The following is a 23,645-nucleotide window of genomic DNA, read 5'->3' as shown; positions in this document are numbered from 1 at the left end:
GCTCTTGTGGGGGAAAATGGATAATTATGTAAGATGAATAAATATACTAATTTGTTTCACTATAGTTACAATTTTTATGTATATGTATCTCATAACATCATGTTGTATACCTTAAATGTACACCATAAAATTTATTAGAAATATTTATAAAAATAAAGTGGTTCTTATAGACAACACATAGTTGGATTTTGGGGATTTTAAATCCCCTGACAGTCTCTGTCTTTTAATTGGTTTATATAGACCACATTTACATTAAAAGTGACTATTGATTTGCTAGTTTAATATTGACCGTATTTGCAATGACTTTCTATTCATTGCCCTCGTTTTTTTATTACTTTTATTGTTTTCCTTTCTTTTCTGTCGTCTCTGGTTTTAACTGAACATTTTATATTATTCCATTTTCTCTCTTCTCTTACTATATCAGTTATACTTTGTTTAAGGAAGTTTTAGTGGCTGCCCTAGAGTTTACAATACACATTTACATTTATCCAAGTCCACTTTTACTTTTAGATAACACTATACCATTTAAAGTGACTATTGATTTGCTAGTTTAATATTGACCGTATTTGCAATGACTTTCTATTCATTGCCCTCGTTTTTTTATTACTTTTTATTGTTTTCCTTTCTTTTTCTGTCGTCTCTGGTTTTAACTGAACATTTTATATTATTCCATTTTCTCTCTTCTCTTACTATATCAGTTATACTTTGTTTAAGGAAGTTTTTAGTGGCTGCCCTAGAGTTTACAATACACATTTACATTTATCCAAGTCCACTTTTACTTTTAGATAACACTATACCACTGCATGTGTAGCACAGGTGTGTTCTAACAGAATTTTCTCAATTCCTCCCTTCCATTCCTTATTACACCTGTCACTCATTCCACTTTCCCATAAGCTACAGACATGTAAGACACCACTGCTATTTTTATTTTGAACAAACTGTTCTTTATTATATCAATTAAGAAAAGAAAAATATTTTATTTCACTTATTATTTTGCTAATGTTCTTCCTTTCTTTATGTAGATCCAAGTTTCTGACCTACGACATTTTTCTTCTTTATGAAGAATTTTTGTTAATAGTTCCTGCAAGGAAGGTCTACTGGTGACAAATTCTCTCACTTTTTGTCTGAGAAAGTCTTTATTTATCATTTATTTTTGAAAGACAAATTCTCTGAATACAGAATTTCAGATTGGTAGCCTTTTGGTTTCAACAACTTAAATATTTCACTCCTTTCTTTCTTTGCTTGCAGTTGCTGAAGAGAAATTTGATGTAGCCATAAACTGTGGGGGGTGGGAAAATATTGTATAAATACTTTAAATGTATTTATGTATTTTTATATGTTAAATTAACACTTAATGTTTTAGAGCTGTCTTATGTTCACAGAATTGGGAGGAAGGTANTTAAGAAAAAGAAAAATATTTTATTTCACTTATTATTTTGCTAATGTTCTTCCTTTCTTTATGTAGATCCAAGTTTCTGACCTACGACATTTTTCTTCTTTATGAAGAATTTTTGTTAATAGTTCCTGCAAGGAAGGTCTACTGGTGACAAATTTTCTCACTTTTTGTATGAGAAAGTCTTTATTTATCATTTATTTTTGAAAGACAAATTCTCTGAATACAGAATTTCAGATTGGTAGCCTTTTGGTTTCAACAACTTAAATATTTCACTCCTTTCTTTCTTTGCTTGCAGTTGCTGAAGAGAAATTTGATGTAGCCATAAACTGTGGGGGGTGGGAAAATATTGTATAAATACTTTAAATGTATTTATGTATTTTTATATGTTAAATTAACACTTAATGTTTTAGAGCTGTCTTATGTTCACAGAATTGGGAGGAAGGTACAGAGATTTCCCATATACCACCTGTTACCACTGCCACACAAGCATAGTGTCCCCAATTATCAATATCCCCTGCCAGAGAGGTACAACTGTTTCCACTAACGAACCTACACTGACACATCATTATCACTCAAAGTCCACAATTTACATTAAGGTTCACCTTTGGTATTGTACATTCTATGGGTTTGGACAAATATATAATGACATGTATCCACTATTATAGTACCAAAAAGAACAATTTTACTACCCTAAAAATATTCTGTGTTCTGTCTATTCATTCCTCTCTCTTCCCTAACCCCTGTCAACCACTGATCTTTTCATTGTCTCCATAGTTTTACCTATTCCAGAATGTCATATAGTTGCAATCATACAGTACGTAGCCTTTTCAGATTGACTTCTTTCACTTAGTAATATGCATTTACATTTCCTCCATGTTTCTTCACAGCTTGATAGCTCATTTCTTTTCGGTGCTGAGTAATATTCTACTGCTTGCATTTACCAAAGTTTATTCATCCATTCACCTACTGAAGGACATATTGGCTGCTTCCAAGTTTTGGTAATTACAAATAAAGCTGTTATAAACATCTATGTGCAGGTTTTTGTGAGACATACATTTTAAAATTTGGGATGTAAATATCAAGGAGTGAAACTGCTGGATCATATGGTAAAAGTATGTTTAGTTTAGTTTTGTAAGAAACTTCCAAACAGTCATCCAAAGTGGCTGTACCATTTTGTATTCTCATCAGCAATGATTGAAAATTCCTGTTGCTCCACATCCTCACCAGCATTTGGTGTTGTCAGTGTTCTGGATTTTGGCAATTCTATAATAATAGGTGTGTAGTGGTATCTCACTCTTATTTTAATTTGCATTTCCCTGATGACATATGATGTGGAACATCTTTTCATAAGCTTATTTGTCATCTGTATACATTCTTGGGTGAGGTGTCTGCTAAGGTCTCTGGTCCATTTTTAAATAGAGCTGTTTGTGTTCTTATTGTTGAGTTTTAAGAGTTCTTTGTATATTTTGGATAACAGTCCTTTATCAGATATGTCCCTTGCAAATATTTTTCCTAGTCTGTGTTTTTTTATTTTCTTGACAGTGTCGTTTGCAGAGCAGAAATTTTTAATTTTCACGAAGTCAAATTTATCAACTCTTTCTTTCTTGGATAGAACCTTTGGTGTTGTATCTAAAAAGTAATCGCCTGGAACAGAATAAGGAGCCCAGAAATAATGTCACATACCTACAACCATCTGATCTTCAACAAAGTCAACAAAAACAAGCAATGCAGAAAGGAATCCCTATTCAATACGTGGTGTTAGGATAACTGGCTTGCCATATGCAGAAGATTGAAACTAGACCCCTTCCTTAAACCACATACAAAAAGTCAACTCAAGATGGGTTAAAGACTTAAATGTAAAACCTAAAACCATAAAAACCCTGGAAGATAACCTAGGAAATGCCATTCTAGAAGAAGGAACTGGCAAAGATTTCATGACAAAGATGCCAGAAGCAACTGCAACAAAAGTAAAAATTGACAAGTGGAATCTAATCTAACTAAAGAGCATCTGCACAGCAAAAGAAAGCATCCGCAGAGTAAACAGCCTACAGAATGGGAGAAAATATTTGCAAACTATGCATCTGATGAAGGTCTAATATCAAGAATCTGTAAGCAACTTAAACAAACTTATAAGTAAAAAATAAATAACCTCATTAAAAAGTAGACAAAGGACACGAACAGACACTTTTCAAAAGACACACACGTAGTCAACAAGCACATGAAAATATGCTCAGTATCACTGATCATTAGAGAAATGCAAATCAAACTCATCATTAGATACCATCTCACACCCATCAGAATGGCTATTACTAAAAAGTCAAAAAATAACAGATGCTGGCAAGGTTATGGAGAAAAGGGAAGGTTATACACTGCTGCACTGCTGGAGAGAATGTAAAATAGTTCAACCATTGTGGAAAGCAGTGTGGTGATTCCTCAAAGACCTAAAAACAGAACTACCATTTGACCAAACAATCCCATTATTGGGTATACACCCAAAGGAATATAAATCATTCTACCATAAAGACACACGCGTGCATATGTTCACTGCAACACTATTCACAATACCAATGACATGGAATCAACCTGAATGTCCATCAACAGTAGACTGGATAAATAAAATGTGCACATACACACAAATGGAATACTATGAGGCTATAAAAAAGAATGAGGTCATGTCCTTTGAAAGAACATGGATGGAGCTGAAGGCCATTATCCTTAGCAAACTAATGCAGGAACACAAAACCAAATACTGCATGTTCTCACTTATAAGTGAGAGCTACATAATGAGAACCAATGGGCAAAAAGAGGGTAACAACAGACGCTAGGACCTACTTGAAGCATGAAGGCGGGAGAGAGAGGATTAGATAAAATACCTACTGAGTACTATGCTTAGTATTTGGGGGATAAAATTGTCTGTACACCAACCCCCCGTGACACACATTTGTCTGTATTAACAAACCTGCACATGTACCCCTGAACCCAAACTAAAAGTTAAAAAAGTTAAGTCATTACCAAATCCAAGGTTACCTAAATTTTTCTCTTATATTATCTTCTAAGAGTTCTTTAGTTTTGCATTTGACACTCATGTTTGTGTTCCATTTTGAGTAAATGTTGGTGAAGGGTGTGAAATCCATGTCCAGATTTATTTATATTTTGGATGTGGATGCCCAGTTGTTCCAGCACTACCTATTGAAAAGACTGTTTTTCTCCATTTAATTACTTTGTTAAAGATCAGTTGATGATGTTTATTTGGGTCTATTTCTGGGCTCTCTATTACATTCCCTTGATCTATTTTTCTATTACTTTGCCAATGACTCATAACTTTGATTACCATAGCTTAATAGTAAGTCTTGAAGTTGTGTAACGACTTTGTTCTTCTTTAATATTGTGTTGGCTGTTCTGGGTTTCGCCTTACCATATACACTTTAGAGTCTGTTTGTTGATATCCACAAAATAACTTGCTGGCATTTTTACTGATATTGTATTGAATCTATTCATCAAGTTGGGAAAAACTGACATCTTGGCAATATCGAGTCTTCCTAACCACAAACATGGAGTATCTCTCCATTCTACTTTGTTTTTTATTTCTTTCATCAGAGTTTTATAGCTTTCATCATATAGATATTGTACATATCTTGTTGGATTTACACCTGTTTCATTTTAAGGAGTCTTTATAGAAATAATATTGTATTTTTTATTTCAAATTCCACTTGTTAATTGCTGGTAGACAGAACAGCAATTGACTTTTATATTAACCTTGTATACTTCAACCTTGCTATAATCACTTCTTAGTTACAGGAGTGTGTTTGTCATTGTTGTTGATCCATTGGGATTTTCTACGCAGAAAAACATGTCATCTATGAACAAAGGTAATGCTGTTTTTTCCTTCCCAATCTGTATACCTTTTATTTCTATTTCCCATCTTACTGCATCTATTGTTGATTTTCAGTTCATTCAGTTTTTTTTTCTTGTGACAACAGGAATATCAACCTCCAAGATCACTATGTATCAGACTGGAAACAGGAAGTTCTTTCTGATCTTTTTTTTCCCATGGGTTATGTGTATAAATGTTTTATTACAAAATTAACAGCATACATTATATACATTTTATAAACTATATTATAAATTAACATATCAGAACATTCCTGTGACATTAAATAGTTTCCCCATACCTCATGACTAATTACATAGTTCTAAACCAATACACAGCTGAACCATAATTTATTAACCAATCCCCTATCTTGGAATATTGGATTGTTTCCATTTCTTTCCATTAAATAAATTATGACAAAGATCCTTATATATAAAGTTCTGTTTGCAACATTAGGTATTTTCTTAATGCAAAATCTTAGAAGTAGATTTCTTGGGTCAAATGTTTTGAGTACTTTCAAAATTTTTATTTACATTACCAGACTACCTTCCAGAAAAGCTGCAGTAATTTACTTTCCCATTAGCAGTGAGTGAGAATGCCCAGCAATGGACTGTTTAAAGTTTTGGCAACTTGGTAAGTAAGGGAAAATTGAACCAATATTTCTTTCTTTTTCTTGTCAGCAAGGTTGAATATATATTCATTTTAGTAACCATTTTTATTTCCCCTTTTATGATACTATCATCATTGTCAACATTGTTATATTAATCTCTATTTGTGGGCTAAAAGTAGGTGCTCAAAATATTTATTAGTTGAAAGAAAGCAGAACATACTTTTAAGGCAGAATTTGAGTGTTTTTCAGTCAAGTCTTAGCAATACTTTTTTTTTGGTATAGACACAAATTAAACTTCTGTTCCACAACATTCAAGGACATGGTAAGAAATATTTTAAATATGTTAATAATTGCAGCATATTTAACTGATGAGAGATGATTATGAATTTCCCAAGACTAACATCTAAATAAGGCATCTTTCTCTACCATTTCAGTGAGATGAGAGTTACTGTTTCTGTACAATAAATGTGTAGTCTCACCGACAAACATTTAAGTGATTTGCATTTCACATATACAACTTATTTCAACATTTCAGAAAGAATCTGAGTATACATGTGGAAGCAAATCCTACAAGGTGGCTCCTTCAAATGGCATTACTAGGCTAGCATAAATATTCATACTTACATGGGTCTGGGGCAACTAAAACTCGAATGGAGGTAAGCTAAAAGTTACTTTGTAGATTTAAATCCACATTGCAGAGTAAGCTATAACCTGTATATTATGCGTTTGATTTCTGAATGTATTTTTCTTGCTTGGGATTAGCTCAATCAGAGATTGACATAATATTTCGCTATTTTAAAACATTGAAAAACTGAATAAGTTTTTCTATCGAGCTAGTAATGCTTCTGCATGGGTTGAAAAACCTACCTTCTTCTTACTTGATAAACGAAAGAAGGGGAAATAAAAAGATAAAGGCACCACTGAAAAGCACTACTGCAAGCACTAAAATAAAACAAGCTATGAACAAATTGTGGGTTTCAAGCGCATTCGGCACAGTTTCTAAAACTCTCTTCCAAACTGCTTTAAGGATTCTGGACTTGCCCAGTAAAGCCTGTTTCCAAAAGGGACAGGTATATATTGATGCTGCATGAGGAAGGTATTCTTAATATGTAAACTTTTAGCAGCTTGCTATCTATTCTCTAAAAAGTCTAAGATAGATTATTTCACTGGATATAGTGAAATGGACTCACTTCAATATATGTGAGTTCACCAGTGTGCGGGAAAACCACAGATACCCAAAGAATAAGGTGGATTTCAGCCAATAGGATTCAGCCTTCCAGAAATTCGCCTCGTAAGAGTATAATTAGACAAAGTTTGAAAGCGACCATCGTGAATTTGCCTGCCCCTAATTTGGTCAAAAGCGCTAGGAGCGCTAGATGATAAGCCTGTAAAAAGTAGCCAGGGCACAAGTTGCAAAAAAGAATATAAACCAAATGAGGGAATGGTGGGATAACCAAAAATAAAAAACAGAGTTATATTTGTTGGGCATTTCCTATGAGGCAGGGATCTGTTCTAAGGGTTGCTACATATCTGGGGAATTCACTAAATTCTTACAACTGCCTACAAGGTAGGTCTAATTATTGGCCCCATTTTACCACTAAGGAATCAATGGCACAAGAGGTCTGGTAACCGGCCCCAAGTTGGACGATGACTAATTAAGGTATGGAAATATAATTCCAAACCCTGTATCTGTAGCTTTAGAACCAAGGACTTTACAGGAATTCTGCCTTTCCTGCTTACCCCCCCCCCCCCCCCCCCCACCCCCCCCCCCCCTTAGTTGGTAAGGTGCAGGTGCACTGTTTTTAGAAGCTTGGAAGTAAAGAGCTTCACATGATTCTTTACAACCTTTTCTCAAATTATCTTTCCACTATACCTTTTTAACACAGCTTTGATCCCTTTTAAAAATCAATGTTGTTTGTAGTTGAAGTCAAATGAAATACGCCAACAAAGACTAGATAAAATAGTGCAGCTGGCAAGACTATTTTGCATTTTGTATTTATATCAGTGGACAATACGTAATGTATAAATATTAGTGCTCATGTTTTTTAAGGGCTTGGAAATCTTGATGGGAAGGGACAAGATTACCCAGCTAAAAGGTTATTTTTCATTCTCTTAAGACCTAAACAGCACTTTCCTCATTTGTTCACGTGGCATTTATCCCCACATTACCAGTGTCTTTCCAAACTATGCTTTTGAGGATGCAAATTCTTACTCAAACCACTAAATTGCTGATAGAAACCTGATCTAAAATGAAAACATAATGGTATTTCATTCCCAAACCCCCTGTATTGGTCTTATTATCTCGTGCAACATGGGATTTGGCTAATTAACGACCCAACAGAAACCTACACTCCCTGGAAGGAGCAAATTTAGGAAAACTGAAGGCAGGACAAGGAGCTGAACAGTAATGCCCATTGTAGGTGCTATTAAACAATGCTTCTGCAATTACTGACACTCCATATTTTATATAGCACATCAAAAAAGTAAACACTACAATTTTTTTTTTGTTTTTTTTTTGAGATGGAGTTTTGCTCTTGTTGCCCAGCTGAGTGCGAATAGCACGATCTTTACTCACTGCCAACCTCTGCCTCCTGGGTTCAATGCAATCTCCTGCCTCAGCCTCCCGAGGTAGATGGGTTACAGGCGCCTGCCACACGCCCGACCTCAGGTGATCCGCCCACCGCGCCTCCAAAAGTGCTGGAACACCATAATTTTTAAGACATGTGTTTGAGCATGGTTGTCAATACTGAGTGGTTAGCCACAATTATACTAATTCAACCATGAACACATTGGCAATCACCAAATTTGAGGAACTATGATAAAGTCAATTTCGAGTACATGCTATAAATTTGAAATTTTCAAAAGTTGTTGACATTACCCAGGAAGAGAATTTATGAGTTATGCAGTATAATCAATAATACGTAAAACTCCAGTATATCATCTTGGAACAAAAAGCACAAATCTGCTCATTTTACTGAAATAAGGATGCCTCGCCAGTTCCAGGCGTGATACGTGGCAAGAAAATTAAGGTGATCACTTGCCAATAAACAGAGGAGATAGGAAACTGGTGAGGATGCATGGATTACTGCTAACTTAATGGTGTCTGAGAATAGGAATTTGGGTACCAAAGAATTCCAACTAACATGTGAGATGGACCGTTCAACCTGCAACATCACAGCTATTTTTCCAAATGTATCAGCTTGCCCTAATTAGAGGTGTCTATTCTCTGCTACTTTAGGGGCCCCTGCTTAATAGGAACAAATTATGACAAAAGTGACAAATAAACAACAGATACGTCGGTCACTAGGCCATCAATGTGTTGCCAGTCATTACTGACCAGCTCCCCAGGGATTAGGCAAAGGTCAGTAACTTCATCACCAGTCCAAAGCAAGAAAAATTTCCCAAGAAGCTGTTTCTTGATAAGAGCTATTACTATAGACACCATTGTCATGTAAGTATGACAATAATATTTATTCTATTATAGGACACAGTGTGTCGGTGGGAAAAAAAGATGAAGTCTTCTGCGTATTGCGACTTATATGAGGTGGACACATCAGTAAACAAACTCTTTTAAATTATTTATTTCTTAAAACGGCTACTTAGAAGAGTGAAGAAAAAATAAAAGGCATAAGTGCTTCTCTTCTGTCATTATCAAACCTTGAAGCAGAATGTAGAAGGGGCAAGTATAGTAGTTAAGGGGAAAACGTTTCTATTTTCTTTGATCAATTGGATTCTAGAGTTTGAAAGCTCTGTGTCATGATTTTCTCAGGCTTTAAGGACTTCATTCCAGTCTGCGGGGACACCAGAGAAAAGAAAGTAATGAAGAAGCAAAATTCCCATCCTGTGATATGCAAGCGTTTTCCTTCATTCAGAAAGTAATTATTATATTTTTCCTTCTTGCTGGATCACCTGCCCAAAATTATGTATTGAGTATGTTATGTTTTTTTGTTTGAGATGGAGTCTTGCTCTGTCACCCGCTAGAGTGCAGAGGCACAATCTCGGCTCACTGCAACCTCCGCCTGCTGGGTTCAAGTGATTCTCCTGCCTCAACCTCCCGAGATTACAGGCGCCCGCCACTACGCCCAGCTAATTGTTTTTGTACTTTTAGTAGAGACGAGGTTTCATCATGTTGGCCAGGCTGGTCTCGAACTCCTGACCTTGTGATTCACCTGCCTGGGCCTCCCACAGCATGGCCCTCTCACTACTTGCTTTGTGGTTATTTCACTTTCCTATTAGCAGGTGGGCAAACCCATCGAAAGGAGATCCTTTTACAGAAACGCTGCTAAGCTGGTGAAATCTGACCTTAATATTTTTTTCAGACAAATATCATCTCTTCCATGTCATATGACTTAGGACTTTGGGCAAAAATAAAAATGTCTGTTCAAAAAACCAAATTGTTCTTCCTATCAGCACTTTAGCGGTGCAAATCTCTGTGAAGGGAGACTTTCTGTTTGATCAGGAATACTTTTGTTCCCTTTGGTAAAGAATAAAAGTTGAGCTCTTGAACTTTTCATAATAGAATCAAATATGTATATCCTGCAACTGGTATCTAAACCACTCAGCTTTCACTTACAGACATCATGGGATATCTCTTCACTACAGGTGCATTTTAGAGACTCCCATTGTGAATTGACCTTAAGTGAAAAAACTCAAAAACAAAAAGCCAAATACTGCATGTTCTCACTTACAAGTGGAAGCTAAATAATGTGTATATATGGACACACATTTTGGAAAAAATAGACACTGGAGATGTGGAAAGGTGGGAGGTAGAAGTGTGGGGAATGAGGAATTACCTGTTGGATACAATGTACACAATTCAGGTGATGGCTACACTGAAAGCTCAGACTTCACCACTACGCAAAATATCCTTGTAACAAAACCGCATTTGTACCCCCTAAATTTATATAAATAAATAAACAAACCCTGATCCATCCTGTTTAAAAAGTGCTTCAGTTTTGTAAACTAATATGTTTGTATAACTGAGCTTAGAATAAAAGACTACAAGTATATATATCAATTAACTATGGTTATCCATACACATTGTGATTACTGCTCATTTTTGTTTTCCTTATACTTTTATGCACCTTTTGAATGTTTAACAATGAGCATCTATTTTAAAATCAGAAACAAATCATGTTAATAGAAAGCTTGCTTAGGGCATCTGATAATTGACAATCCAGTCTAGTAGACGTGTTAAACATCTATTTAACATTTCCATGTTCTATCCTCCAATTTAGATCATTCAAAGGGAGAGTACCTGGAATGCATTTCCTTACGCTTATAGAAAGTCCTTTATTGAATTATAATATTTGCCTTCTTCCTTTACAGAGGGTCAGTAAAGAAATGCCAAACAGACAATTCTTTTTTCTCTGAAACCAAGATTACTCAGAATGTACCTTATTCAAACATCCCATGATCAATACTGCTTGAGTGGGTTAGAGGTGGGAATAATCTCTGTAGATGAAACTGTAAACTTTCTCTTGACAACAAACCCAAAGTTTCTCTTTTCATTCTTTTGGGAGGCATAAGCCAAATTTACATTATAAATGCTATAATCTACTAAATCAAATGTTGAAAACATCTATTATCTTCAGATGGCCTCTATTTTATTTCATCTTTAAAAACATTATCTTGCTCCTATTCTTTCATCTCTAATGTGTATCTAATCTTTCTAGAAGCGGACAGGCTACAAATCTTAAATGGATAAAATATTCTTTGCAATTACCTTGTGACAATATTAAACATCCATATGGTTTGCTCCAAGTGCACAAAACCAGGGCCTTTGTTTCGCTTGTTCCACCTCCCCAGCCCCTATACTATTCTTTAGTTTTCAGTACAGAAGACAAGAATTCCTTTCAATTTGTAAGTAGTGAATCTTTACTTCAAAGAACATGAATGACTCAACCAATACCACACGGCAAACAATGGAAGACTGACCAGAAACCAGGTCTCTTGACTTTAAGCATAGTCCTCGTTCCATTAAACTATGAAGACATTCCAATCCTACTGAGAAGTCAGGGAAATATAAGAAGCATAGACATAGAGGCACATACTTTTAACCTTCCTCACAACTTTCCTTTGATTTAGCTAATGTAGGTTCCTGAAAATTTTTTTATCCTTGTCTCAGTCTTTTAACTCCCAAATAGTATACTACCCCTCTTAGGAATTTGGATAGAAAATCTTCATTTATTTACTTGGGTCATCCCTTATGTATTAAGTGGCTGCCATGTATAAAGGACTCGGCTTCTATTCAAGACAATGAACTGACTTTCTCAAAGAATTCCAGGAGGCAGATAGGTATAGTGAACAGAACACTTAATTTGGAGACCTGGGTTTTGGTTCTAGCTCTGGCTGGGCCTTTCTGCTTGTCCTTGTACAAAGTCACTTGACCTCATCGAGTTTCAAGTTTCTCACCTTAAAATTAAGGGGATAATATCTTTGACTTGTAAGAGAGTTGCTCTAATAGCAACCACTTACGAAAAACTTACTATGTGTCAGCCACTATGCAGAGCACTTGGTGTACACAATCTCGTTTCTTCTTCAAATGACAACGCTCACGCTCATTATGCTATTATTTCCCCCACTGTACTGATAAGAAAGCTAAAGCTGGAGAGGTTAGGTAACATTCCCAAGGTACATAAGTAAGTCAAGGAGCTGGGGATTGGATCTAGGCTAACTACAGAGCCTCCATTACAAAACCTACTGCCCCCTCACCAAAATAAAAAATAATTAAGAGTATACTTTGAAAAACATTAAGCTATCTAATTTTAAGTATTCCTTTCTTCTACTTCCACTTAATTAAACTTCTGAGATGTGAATAGGTCCACTCATTTGCTTGTTCAACAATCACCTCAAATGTCCAAGGGGGAATCTGGAGCAGGAAAACCCACACCTTCCTGGCTGGCTCTCACAATAGACAGAGAAGTTCTAAGTGGACTTCACATGTTTCAAACTTTCTAAGTATCTTCTTCCTTTCCTTCAATGTTTTGGTAGCTTGCCTTTCCTGAGAAGTCCAGAGCCCCAGTTTTAGCCAAATCTGAATGTTGGAAGCTTTTCTCTTGAGGAGAAAAATAAGTGACAATCTGGTTCCTTGAAGATCCAGTTAACTCACTTTGTAAAGCAGGAGTGGACTCCATGAAATACATGAACAATTTCTCTCTCCAGAACCTTTGCCAGACTTGGCACAGGCTGGTCTATTAGAAATACATAATTGAATATTCTTAACAACTGAATTCTTCAACCTCACTTTGATCAATAGTTCATTACCTAAGTTAGATCTGCCAAAGGGGCAAACTCTTCAGCCCATTTGTCGCATATTTGCATGAATATTATGCTGTGAATGTTACGCTCCTTTGAACTTCAAAAGAGTTTCCTGGCCTCATTGACTACAACTTTAACAACAGAGCATAATGGAGTTATACAGAAGGACCTTTTCCCAGCTAAAGACCTCAAACCTTGCTGATGCTGAACAGTAACAAACTTTTATGTAAGCAACAAATGGCTCATTCACCAATTGCAATGCACTATCAGTATTTTCGGGTTTCCTGAGCCTGTCTTGCCTCTTATAAGAGAAATTGTAACTATGGCTAATTAGCTACCAGCAAGTGGCAGCACCCACCTTCACCATTCCTTGTGATGAGCTTTCCACAAACAAAGCATTTTTTCCACATCTTCAGATTTCTGAATCAATTGAGTGAGCATCTTTGATCATAATGGCATCCCCCGTCATTCCACCCTGATGCCCCAAATAGGAGAGCAAACAGGCTACAAAGCACAATTCTTGACCTAAAAGCTTATATTCTAACCAGCTCCTGCAAGATAAAAATCTTTGCCTTCTTTTGGTAAAATGGTGTCAGACAAGGAGAGACATGAAGAGTTTATGACCCATACCTACTCTTACCCATTTTCTGAAGTTTTTCCAGTTGCTTTCCTTTTTAATTTTAGAAAACCCCTCTATTTCTTCTTCTACTCCCATACCAACGTGTCTCTAGAATTGCACAGTAAAAATATGGGAAATAAGATGTACTTTTACTTTAAAAAGAGCTTTTCTCCTGTTTTAAAAGTGAAACTTGCCAATTGTGGAAATTTTGGAATAGACAGAAGCATAAAAGTGAGCAAAAATAACATTCATAAACCTACCATCCGGAGATTTAAAAAAAATTAGTTCCCCATTGCATACCATACGGGAATATAAATTTCAGATGGAATAGAGAACTATGGGTAAAACATAAAATTATGGCAGCAGTAGAAGAAAATATAAAAATATAGGGCGAGAAAGACCTTCCTAGAAATAAGAAATCCAGAAGCCATACAGAAAATGAATGACAGGTCTGACTACATAAAATTTTAAAACTTCTATATGGGAAAGATACAACTTAAAAATTAAAACAAGTGGCATATCAAAAAAATATTTAAAATATAAAAGGTTAATAAGTTTTTAACAAATAAATATCACAAGCAACCGAACTAAAAAATAGACAATACACTGAAGAAATAAAATTGAACTAATACATAATTGAAAAGATGCTGTAGAAACAGAAAAGTACCAAGAAAAACTGACAGATTATTTGTCCTATTAAAATGGCCCCGAAATACAAAGATTGATTATAATCTTGGTGAAGGAATTAGAAATGTACTTTCATACATAGATGGTAGGAGCATAAATTAATACAACTTATATGAAGGGCAACTTGGCAGTACTTATCAAGATTAAAACNTTAATAAGTTTTAACAAATAAATATCACAAGCAACCGAACTAAAAAATAGACAATACACTGAAGAAATAAAATTGAACTAATACATAATTGAAAAGATGCTGTAGAAACAGAAAAGTACCAAGAAAACTGACAGATTATTTGTCCTATTAAAATGGCCCCGAAATACAAAGATTGATTATAATCTTGGTGAAGGAATTAGAAATGTACTTTCATACATAGATGGTAGGAGCATAAATTAATACAACTTATATGAAGGGCAACTTGGCAGTACTTATCAAGATTAAAACTGACCATGCACTTCGACTATTTCTCACAAATACTTGAATAAGTGCCTAAAGATAAATGCCTTACTTTTAACAGCAAAAACCGGAAACAACCTCAGTATCTACAAATATAGACTAGTTAAACAACCCAATGCAAACTTATGCCACTGTAAACTATGCAGGCATTAGAACGAATACGGCACTATTATATTGCAATGTATTGACATGGAAGGATGTCTACACACATTATTGAGCAAAACAAGTCACAGAAAAGTGTATACAATATCCTATTTTGTAAAACAAAACTTGTACAGACATGTATGTATAATTTTATAAAACAAAGAAAGTAGTTTGGAAGAACACACAGCAAACCACTAACAATGGTTATCCCAGGAGAGTGGAATGGGAGTTTAGGGATACATGTTCCATATGAAGCTCAGATGCTTTCATGTTGTTTTGCATAATAAGCATACACATTAATTTTATAATTTAAGAAACTTAAAAATAAGTTAACAAGCATTTCTCAGGGCCGCCAAATTTTCAATAAACAGTGTTTTTAATGGTAGCATTACATTACGTTACCTGGATCATTTTTGTAACTATTTATCTATGAACTGACATTTCCACTGCTTCTAACTTCTCACTGTTAGAGCTGCAATATAAATCTCTGTGCATGCATATTGTGTGTGTTTGTGTATGTGCATGTATATATCAAGGCAACATACATAGGACATGTGCTTTGAGGTTTTCTCTTTAGCAGAGATGATTTTGCATGTCTTCAGAACAGTTAGCTTGGGCGTGGACACAAATAATGATGCTCAGTGGCTCATTAAGGGAAGGACCATGACCTTAGCCTCATCATCTGACAATAAGCCTGAAACACTGGACCAGATCTGGTGCCCTAGGCCATCTGTTATATAATCAATTTGGCACCAATTGAATATCAAAAGGGCTTGGAACAAATTCATCAGCACAAGGAAATATTAGAAAGTAGTAGATTTGGGTTTGTAATTTTTTTTTAAGTCACATCTTTCTTTGTCTAAGTTTCATGGATAATATTATTCAATTCTTCATAAATATGAAAGGCTTTCCATAAGAGATGGTCTTCTGAGAGTTACAAGCTTTCCCCATGAGGTCATCATTAACAGGCTATAAGGGAAGTTTCTCTCTAAGACAGGAAGATTTTTTTGTATAAATTTAAGGGGTACAAGTGCAGTTTTGTTACATGGATATATTGTTACATGGATATAAAGTCTGGACTTTTAGTGTAACCATCACCCAAATAATGTACATTGTACTTATTGAGTAATTTTTCATCCCTAAGCCCAGCTAACTGTGAGCTAAGCTGACAATGCATGGATGCTTCTGTCACATCCACTTAAATCAAGGAGGGCTTCTAGAAGAGGAGGATTCTGAGATGAACCATATTCAAGTGGTAGAAGAAGGATGCAATTTGAGGGATACAAGAGCAAAGGCTGATCCAAGCTTCCTTGCTGAGATCATGCCCCACTAAACTTCCTTTTGTGTCCCAATCATACTAGATATCACTGTAGACCGCTCATGCTCAAAAGCCCAATCAAAAACACTATTAAACACTACTTCTCCCAGGAAGAAGACGACATTTACTATGAAAATTGTAGTGGGACAGAAACACACTTAAGGATGGAATACGCTTGGCACTGTTCTCCTTGTCAGCAAGCCTTCTGCCTGATCTATTTAACTTATGTGATAAAAGAGATAAAGGTTTAAGTGATGGGCTTCAGATGCTGCTTCAGTTCCTACCATGAATATTTTCACAGCTCCTTCTCATGAATAAGTTCAGTGGAGCAGAGAATGCCCCTCTTGGACCAATTCCACTTTGTGCTTCTTTTGATGCTGTCAAAAAGGAGAACTAGAGCTTAGGCTTTTCCTTCAAATTTAGAGCAAGTATCTACCTCAGAGGTGGCTGCAAGTGGCCCAAAGAAGGTAAGACCCACACTGTGCAAAGGCAGCAAGAACGGAGATGTCGACAGTTACTCATAAATCTCCTAAACGTGGCAGCAAAGAGGGTTAATTATCCCCCCCGCCCCCACTTCCTGCCACTCTCTGCTTTCTCCAATGTGTTAGCCCATTACACGGATCGCTGACTTTCTAGAAATATTCCCTGGCTTTGCAGGGATGTTCTTTTCAATAAATGGCATCCAATTTGCTAACGGTCCCTGGAATCTCAATTTCCTCAAAGGATTTTTCATCTGAGCCCAGTTCATAGGAAGGTTTCGTCCTTCCTCATTTTCAGCATAAGGGAATAGGCAGAGACTGCTTTTCTTTTCTTTTCTTTTTTCTTTTCTGTGTCATTATTTTCATAAACTGAAAGCCTTTGCTGAAGAGTCTGAAATTTGGGAAAATTCCAGCTCATCTGTCAGATATTTCTAGAGTTACGTAAAATGTAATGAGATTTGTATAGTTTACAACAGGAAAGAGAAAATAAGCTAATGTGTCATATGTTCTATGAGACAAAGACTACATGATAATCAGAAAAACAGCCCCAAATTTAGTTGGCCTGATTCAAAGCTCTCATTCTTTTATCAATTCATGCATAAACCAGTAACATTCACTTTCTTCTCTTAGAATAATGGCACGGCCACATTTGGGCTAAATCACAATTGCTACAGATTATAGCCACATTTTCAAAGACATTATAAAAGTGTATTATTTTCCAAATGCAAGACACTTACGTTTTACTTGCTCTGTTTTGCCTTCTTCTAGGAAAAGAAAGAACAACAAGGAAAAGATGTATTTCATGCCTCCCATTTTCCACTTTTACTCATTTGGGCCACTGCAAAAGGTGACAGAACCTTCAAGCTGTTGGGAAGAAAGCAGAAAAAAGACTTAACACAGATCTGGAACTGATAGAGGTCACTGATGCTCAGGCTTCTAACCTTCTAGAAAAAAAAATGCCAGAGAATTTACATAAGTGTAAGTATTGTTTGCCTGCACAAGATAAAGGACTTGCCTCTCCTGTCTTGCAAAGCTTGTGGGCGAAAATTCAAGTGAAAGAGGGTGCATTCCTATCCAAAGCTGAGGCTAAGTCCTTACAGGCAAGTCATAGGAAAATGAAAATAAATTTTGAAATCTTCCTTTCTAAGGGAATTAAAGTTGATTTCTCAAGAAATTTTTTTGGGAGAAAAGGGAAACTTTAGTTTGCAAAAGCGGTTATTTTAGCAAACAAGGTAAAAGTAACAGGCATGAAACCAAGCAATTTCTGAAATGAAAGTTAACTAATCTTAGCTTCAAGACTACTTTTACCATTAATCCTTTAGGAATGAAGTACAAATTGATCAGTTTCTTCTCTGTCCTCTATGAGATCTACAAGGATCTTTGGTTTGGCAACTAATGTTGGAAAAGACAGATGTAATTAGCAAATGGATGCAATTAAACACCTGAAAAGTTTTATTGCTTAAAATGTTTCAGACATATTCCTCCCCATGAAGTCCACTGTAAAATGGAGATTTCAAATGGGCCATTTTGGGGAAATTGGGCAAATTAAATACATAATTTGTTTACCTTGCACCACCATGCAAAAAACCACTAAAGCAACTACAGTTCTTCAAAACATGAGATTGGCATTCCCAGTACAAGGAGTAGAAATCTTAAACCTTTTGAACCTTGGAACACAGAAAGTTTGCAGTAGTTCATATCTAGTCACGGGTCATTTCCACAGTGTTTGCAAAATTCTTCCAATGGGTGATCTGAAAATATTGAAATGTTCTAAAACACCGGATTCAATCTGAATGGGAAATGAACTCATTGATCTTTCCAGAGAGTCCAAACTAAATATTGCACATAAAGAACTTGAAGGAATGCAAAGCGATCATTTTGGAGAGCTGAATATGTTTGGGCTCTGAAGTAGATGCACAGCTCCTATTTAAATGCTATGAAGTTGCCTGGGTCATTCAAAATCCACGGTTTCAAATTATGAATGCATAACCAAGGAAGAACTGATGATAGAGTAATTTGTGCTATCAGGCAAAATTTGCAGCACTGTCTGCCTTCTTTCTTTACCTCCTCCCTGCTCCTTAAAGAACCAAATTCTCTTTAGGACATGTTCCTACCCACCCAAAGGCCTGAGTTCTGATGTCTTGGCCCCTCTGTGAGTTTGTGGCCCACTTTCAATCACTCAGAATGTCACTGTCCCTTGAGGGCTACCACGTTTCTTTGAAACAAAATATTTTCATTAACAATTTAACACAGCTACCCACCTCAGTGAGGTTCTTCCTGAGCCTACTCTAATAAGTTTATTCCCCAAGCCTCGAANGAATAATGGCACGGCCACATTTGGGCTAAATCACAATTGCTACAGATTATAGCCACATTTTCAAAGACATTATAAAAAGTGTATTATTTTCCAAATGCAAGACACTTACGTTTTACTTGCTCTGTTTTGCCTTCTTCTAGGAAAAGAAAGAACAACAAGGAAAAGATGTATTTCATGCCTCCCATTTTCCACTTTTTACTCATTTGGGCCACTGCAAAAGGTGACAGAACCTTCAAGCTGTTGGGAAGAAAGCAGAAAAAAGACTTAACACAGATCTGGAACTGATAGAGGTCACTGATGCTCAGGCTTCTAACCTTCTAGAAAAAAAAATGCCAGAGAATTTACATAAGTGTAAGTATTGTTTGCCTGCACAAGATAAAGGACTTGCCTCTCCTGTCTTGCAAAGCTTGTGGGCGAAAATTCAAGTGAAAGAGGGTGCATTCCTATCCAAAGCTGAGGCTAAGTCCTTACAGGCAAGTCATAGGAAAATGAAAATAAATTTTGAAATCTTCCTTTCTAAGGGAATTAAAGTTGATTTCTCAAGAAATTTTTTTGGGAGAAAAGGGAAACTTTAGTTTGCAAAAGCGGTTATTTTAGCAAACAAGGTAAAAGTAACAGGCATGAAACCAAGCAATTTCTGAAATGAAAGTTAACTAATCTTAGCTTCAAGACTACTTTTACCATTAATCCTTTAGGAATGAAGTACAAATTGATCAGTTTCTTCTCTGTCCTCTATGAGATCTACAAGGATCTTTGGTTTGGCAACTAATGTTGGAAAAGACAGATGTAATTAGCAAATGGATGCAATTAAACACCTGAAAAGTTTTATTGCTTAAAATGTTTCAGACATATTCCTCCCCCATGAAGTCCACTGTAAAATGGAGATTTCAAATGGGCCATTTTTGGGGGAAATTGGGCAAATTAAATACATAATTTGTTTACCTTGCACCACCATGCAAAAAACCACTAAAGCAACTACAGTTCTTCAAAACATGAGATTGGCATTCCCAGTACAAGGAGTAGAAATCTTAAACCTTTTGAACCTTGGAACACAGAAAGTTTGCAGTAGTTCATATCTAGTCACGGGTCATTTCCACAGTGTTTGCAAAATTCTTCCAATGGGTGATCTGAAAATATTGAAATGTTCTAAAAACACCGGATTCAATCTGAATGGGAAATGAACTCATTGATCTTTCCAGAGAGTCCAAACTAAATATTGCACATAAAGAACTTGAAGGAATGCAAAGCGATCATTTTGGAGAGCTGAATATGTTTGGGCTCTGAAGTAGATGCACAGCTCCTATTTAAATGCTATGAAGTTGCCTGGGTCATTCAAAATCCACGGTTTCAAATTATGAATGCATAACCAAGGAAGAACTGATGATAGAGTAATTTGTGCTATCAGGCAAAATTTGCAGCACTGTCTGCCTTCTTTCTTTACCTCCTCCCTGCTCCTTAAAGAACCAAATTCTCTTTAGGACATGTTCCTACCCACCCAAAGGCCTGAGTTCTGATGTCTTGGCCCCCTCTGTGAGTTTGTGGCCCACTTTCAATCACTCAGAATGTCACTGTCCCTTGAGGGCTACCACGTTTCTTTGAAACAAAATATTTTCATTAACAATTTAACACAGCTACCCACCTCAGTGAGGTTCTTCCTGAGCCTACTCTAATAAGTTTATTCCCCAAGCCTCCGAAAGAGAAAGATTTTTAACCACTGAAATCCAATTTATGACATTCATATATGGATTTCAGTGGTGTTTCTGAAACCACGGTTTTAGGGTCTCCCCATGCAAGAATCAACAGGGCTGCTTTTCTTGTACAATGGTTGGGCGATTCGGCGAACAGTAGCATTGCTTCCTAACTCACGTTGGCAAGAAAACAGCTCATAGATTTTTTGCCTTTCTTAGGTCCCAACTAATATTATAAGCAAATAAAAAAGTTGGTAACTAGAGACCAATTAATCTCTTTTGGCGTTCCTGTCATCTGTGTGGCCTCCCAGGCTGTGATGGAGAACATCAGAAAATGAATCGCTTTATAAATATTCACTTTTGATTTACAAGATCCTGAAATCCTGCCTTTGTATTCTGTGCAGAAATATGAACCAAGAAGAGTTCCCTCCCCAGATCTCCTCACTGTTCAATTTCTCTTTATCTCTTCAGCTTTTCTTTTGGGGAAGGGGTGGTTCAAAACATGTGTTGGGACTGCAGCAGTAAACAGAAGCAAGCACTGCTCAGCAAACTTAGCCGACTCTTATTCTTGCAAAGAGCCAAACTGTCCTTAATTTTTCAAATTATACTTTGACCCAGTTAACTGGAGTTATTTCTGCATTAACTCTCTGTCTGCTTCACACAGGCTGTTGTGCCATTGAACTCGCACTGGCTGTTTTACAGGTTACTTAGACATGTAGCCATTGACATGTTTCAGGGGATCCAGGACCCAACAAGAAAGCAACAACAACAAAAAAAAACCCAAAACCCTGCAACTAACACTGGTAGCGGAGGTGGGATGGGAGAATTCCTGTGTTTTACAAGAGAAAGAAATGTATCAATTACCGAAAGAAAGGTATTTATTAAGGTGCTTCCATGAAACAAGCATTCACATTGTTCATTTGCATTAAGCAAAGGGACCAACTGCTCCTTGCTCAGCTGTGACTGTAAGGCAATCTGGGCCATCAAGTGTCAGGAGCCCACTTTCAGAACAGGTCTCCTGGGTAGAACAGAAGCAAAGAGATACCCACAGGAAGGATAAGGGATGAACACATGTCAGCCAGTTCTTCACGCCCCACAGTGTCTCTTTAATCCTCCCGAGAGGCTTGACTGACCTTGTAATCTCACATTGACTATCATCTGTGGGACAGCCCCTAGGGTAGCAATTTTCTTTCCCACAAACAATAAGAAAGACACTGGAGTCTCAGGCCCTTGTGCATCAGCTGAAATCCTCTCCCCACCCTACCACCCAGCAAGAAAAGTTCGGTTAACTGGTGGTGTGTTGCCACTGAAAATGGCAGTTTTAACCCAGGGTATCTCTTGTTGGAGGAAATGCCTTCACTGCTGCTTATGACTGCCAAACAATGCCTCGCATTTGTCTTGCAAAACACCTTTCTATCATTTCATTTCATTCCACACAACTTCACCTTCAAAATGGGCACTGGGGGGACACAGAGAACTCAAATATCTTTAGTGGCAGGGCTGGGAGGGACTGGAAAGCAGGCTTTCCGGGCCCTATGCTCTGGCAATATACCACGTTGCTTTCAGAGACTAGTGTCTCAAATTCTGACCCCGGTAGTCAGGGCCAAAAACTGAGGCAGATGGCCAGAGCACAGGATAGGGAGCCTTTCGCCCATCTACCCCGTTACATTAACTTTACCACATATTCATCAGCAAAATAAGAAAACAGGCTCAGTAACACAGGCAGTGATTAAAGGGACTGCAGAGCCCCTTGGGTAGCTCAGGGTGGAGTACCCAAGTGACCTCTCAAAGCGTCAGAGCATAGAGAAATGCAGGCCGAGTGGGGAGGGACGAGCTGTGAGTTCGAATTCAGAGACCCCCAACTTGCTTTGGTCAGAAGCCTTGGGCCCCACCTCCATCCAGGTTGCTAGCTGCTGGACCATAGAACCGGCTGGGGTGGCAGGGGAATTTGGGACACCCTGGGGAAACTTCCAGGGACGGCTCCGGCTAAAAGAAGGCAACCCACCTGTGCAAAAGCTGGAAAAGGAGGTGAGGGAAGTGGGCGCCGGGCACTGCTCACTAACCTGGGCACTGGCCTCCTCCGTCTGCCACGCGTGCACGCGCTCCGAGCTCCCCGGGGCGCTCTCGTCCGAGGTCTGGGGCTCGCAGGTTGTGGCGAGAGCTAGAGTGCGCGCGAGGGGGGAGGGGGAACTCAAAAGTGGGTGGGAGGAAAAACATCACCGCCCTCACACCACGAGGGAGCAGCGGCTTGCTTGGCTCCCGGGGGCAGAGCCAAGGCGCGGGCGCCGCGGCCCAGGGCCACCTGCCCGCCCGCCCGCCCGCTCGCTCCCCACTTGGCCAGAGAAGCCGGCCACTCGGCGCTGGCGGGGAGGCCGCAAGCACGCAGCCGCTGCAAGCACGCACCCTTTCTCCGCCCCGGCACAATGGCTTTATTTCTGCTCCCCGGCCCGAAAGTTTAAAATCGTTAGAAAGTGTGAGACTCAGCCGGCTACTTTCCCATCACACACCGCCCCCACTGCAGCCCCCCCTCCTTTGGCTAGGCGAGCGTTGGGGTCTTAAAGGGACCGCACAGCTCCTCCGGTCCCTCCTCCCACTCTGCACTGGATGCACCTAGGAGCCCTCAACCACTCGCGCACGCCCTGAAGATACCGACTACCCTCGGACTCCCCTCCCTGGAAGCCCACACCCGCTCTCCTCCGGCACCAAGGCCTTTCCGAGGTGTTCACCTGGTCTGGTCCTGAGCTGGTGCCGTGGACTCAGAATGAACTGGCCTCGCAAATCATGCCCTAGCTTGCTGCTTATCAT

At 37.8% G+C, this 23,645-nt stretch overlaps 1 protein-coding gene across 3 annotated transcripts in view; it reads right to left on the bottom strand.

Annotated features, from left to right (window-relative positions):
• CHRDL1 (chordin like 1) overlaps positions 1 to 17,649 on the bottom strand; it is a 121,840-nt gene extending 104,191 nt beyond the window's left edge. For all 3 annotated transcript variants that reach the window (XM_017865629.1, XM_017865631.1, XM_017865630.1), the window contains exon 1: positions 17,573 to 17,649. In XM_017865629.1, the coding sequence (XP_017721118.1) occupies positions 17,573 to 17,648 (76 nt within the window). In that variant the 5' untranslated portion in view covers position 17,649. The remainder of the gene's footprint in view (positions 1 to 17,572) is intronic.
• Positions 17,650 to 23,645: the final 5,996 nt, after the last annotated feature.

Source organism: Rhinopithecus bieti, unplaced genomic scaffold (genome assembly GCF_001698545.2).
Source record: "Rhinopithecus bieti isolate Rb0 unplaced genomic scaffold, ASM169854v2 scaffold_81483, whole genome shotgun sequence".
Classification (NCBI taxonomy): domain Eukaryota; kingdom Metazoa; phylum Chordata; class Mammalia; order Primates; family Cercopithecidae; genus Rhinopithecus; species Rhinopithecus bieti.
The sequence above is the reverse complement of the archived record's forward strand: the minus strand, read 5'-3'. Positions and strand labels throughout refer to the sequence as shown.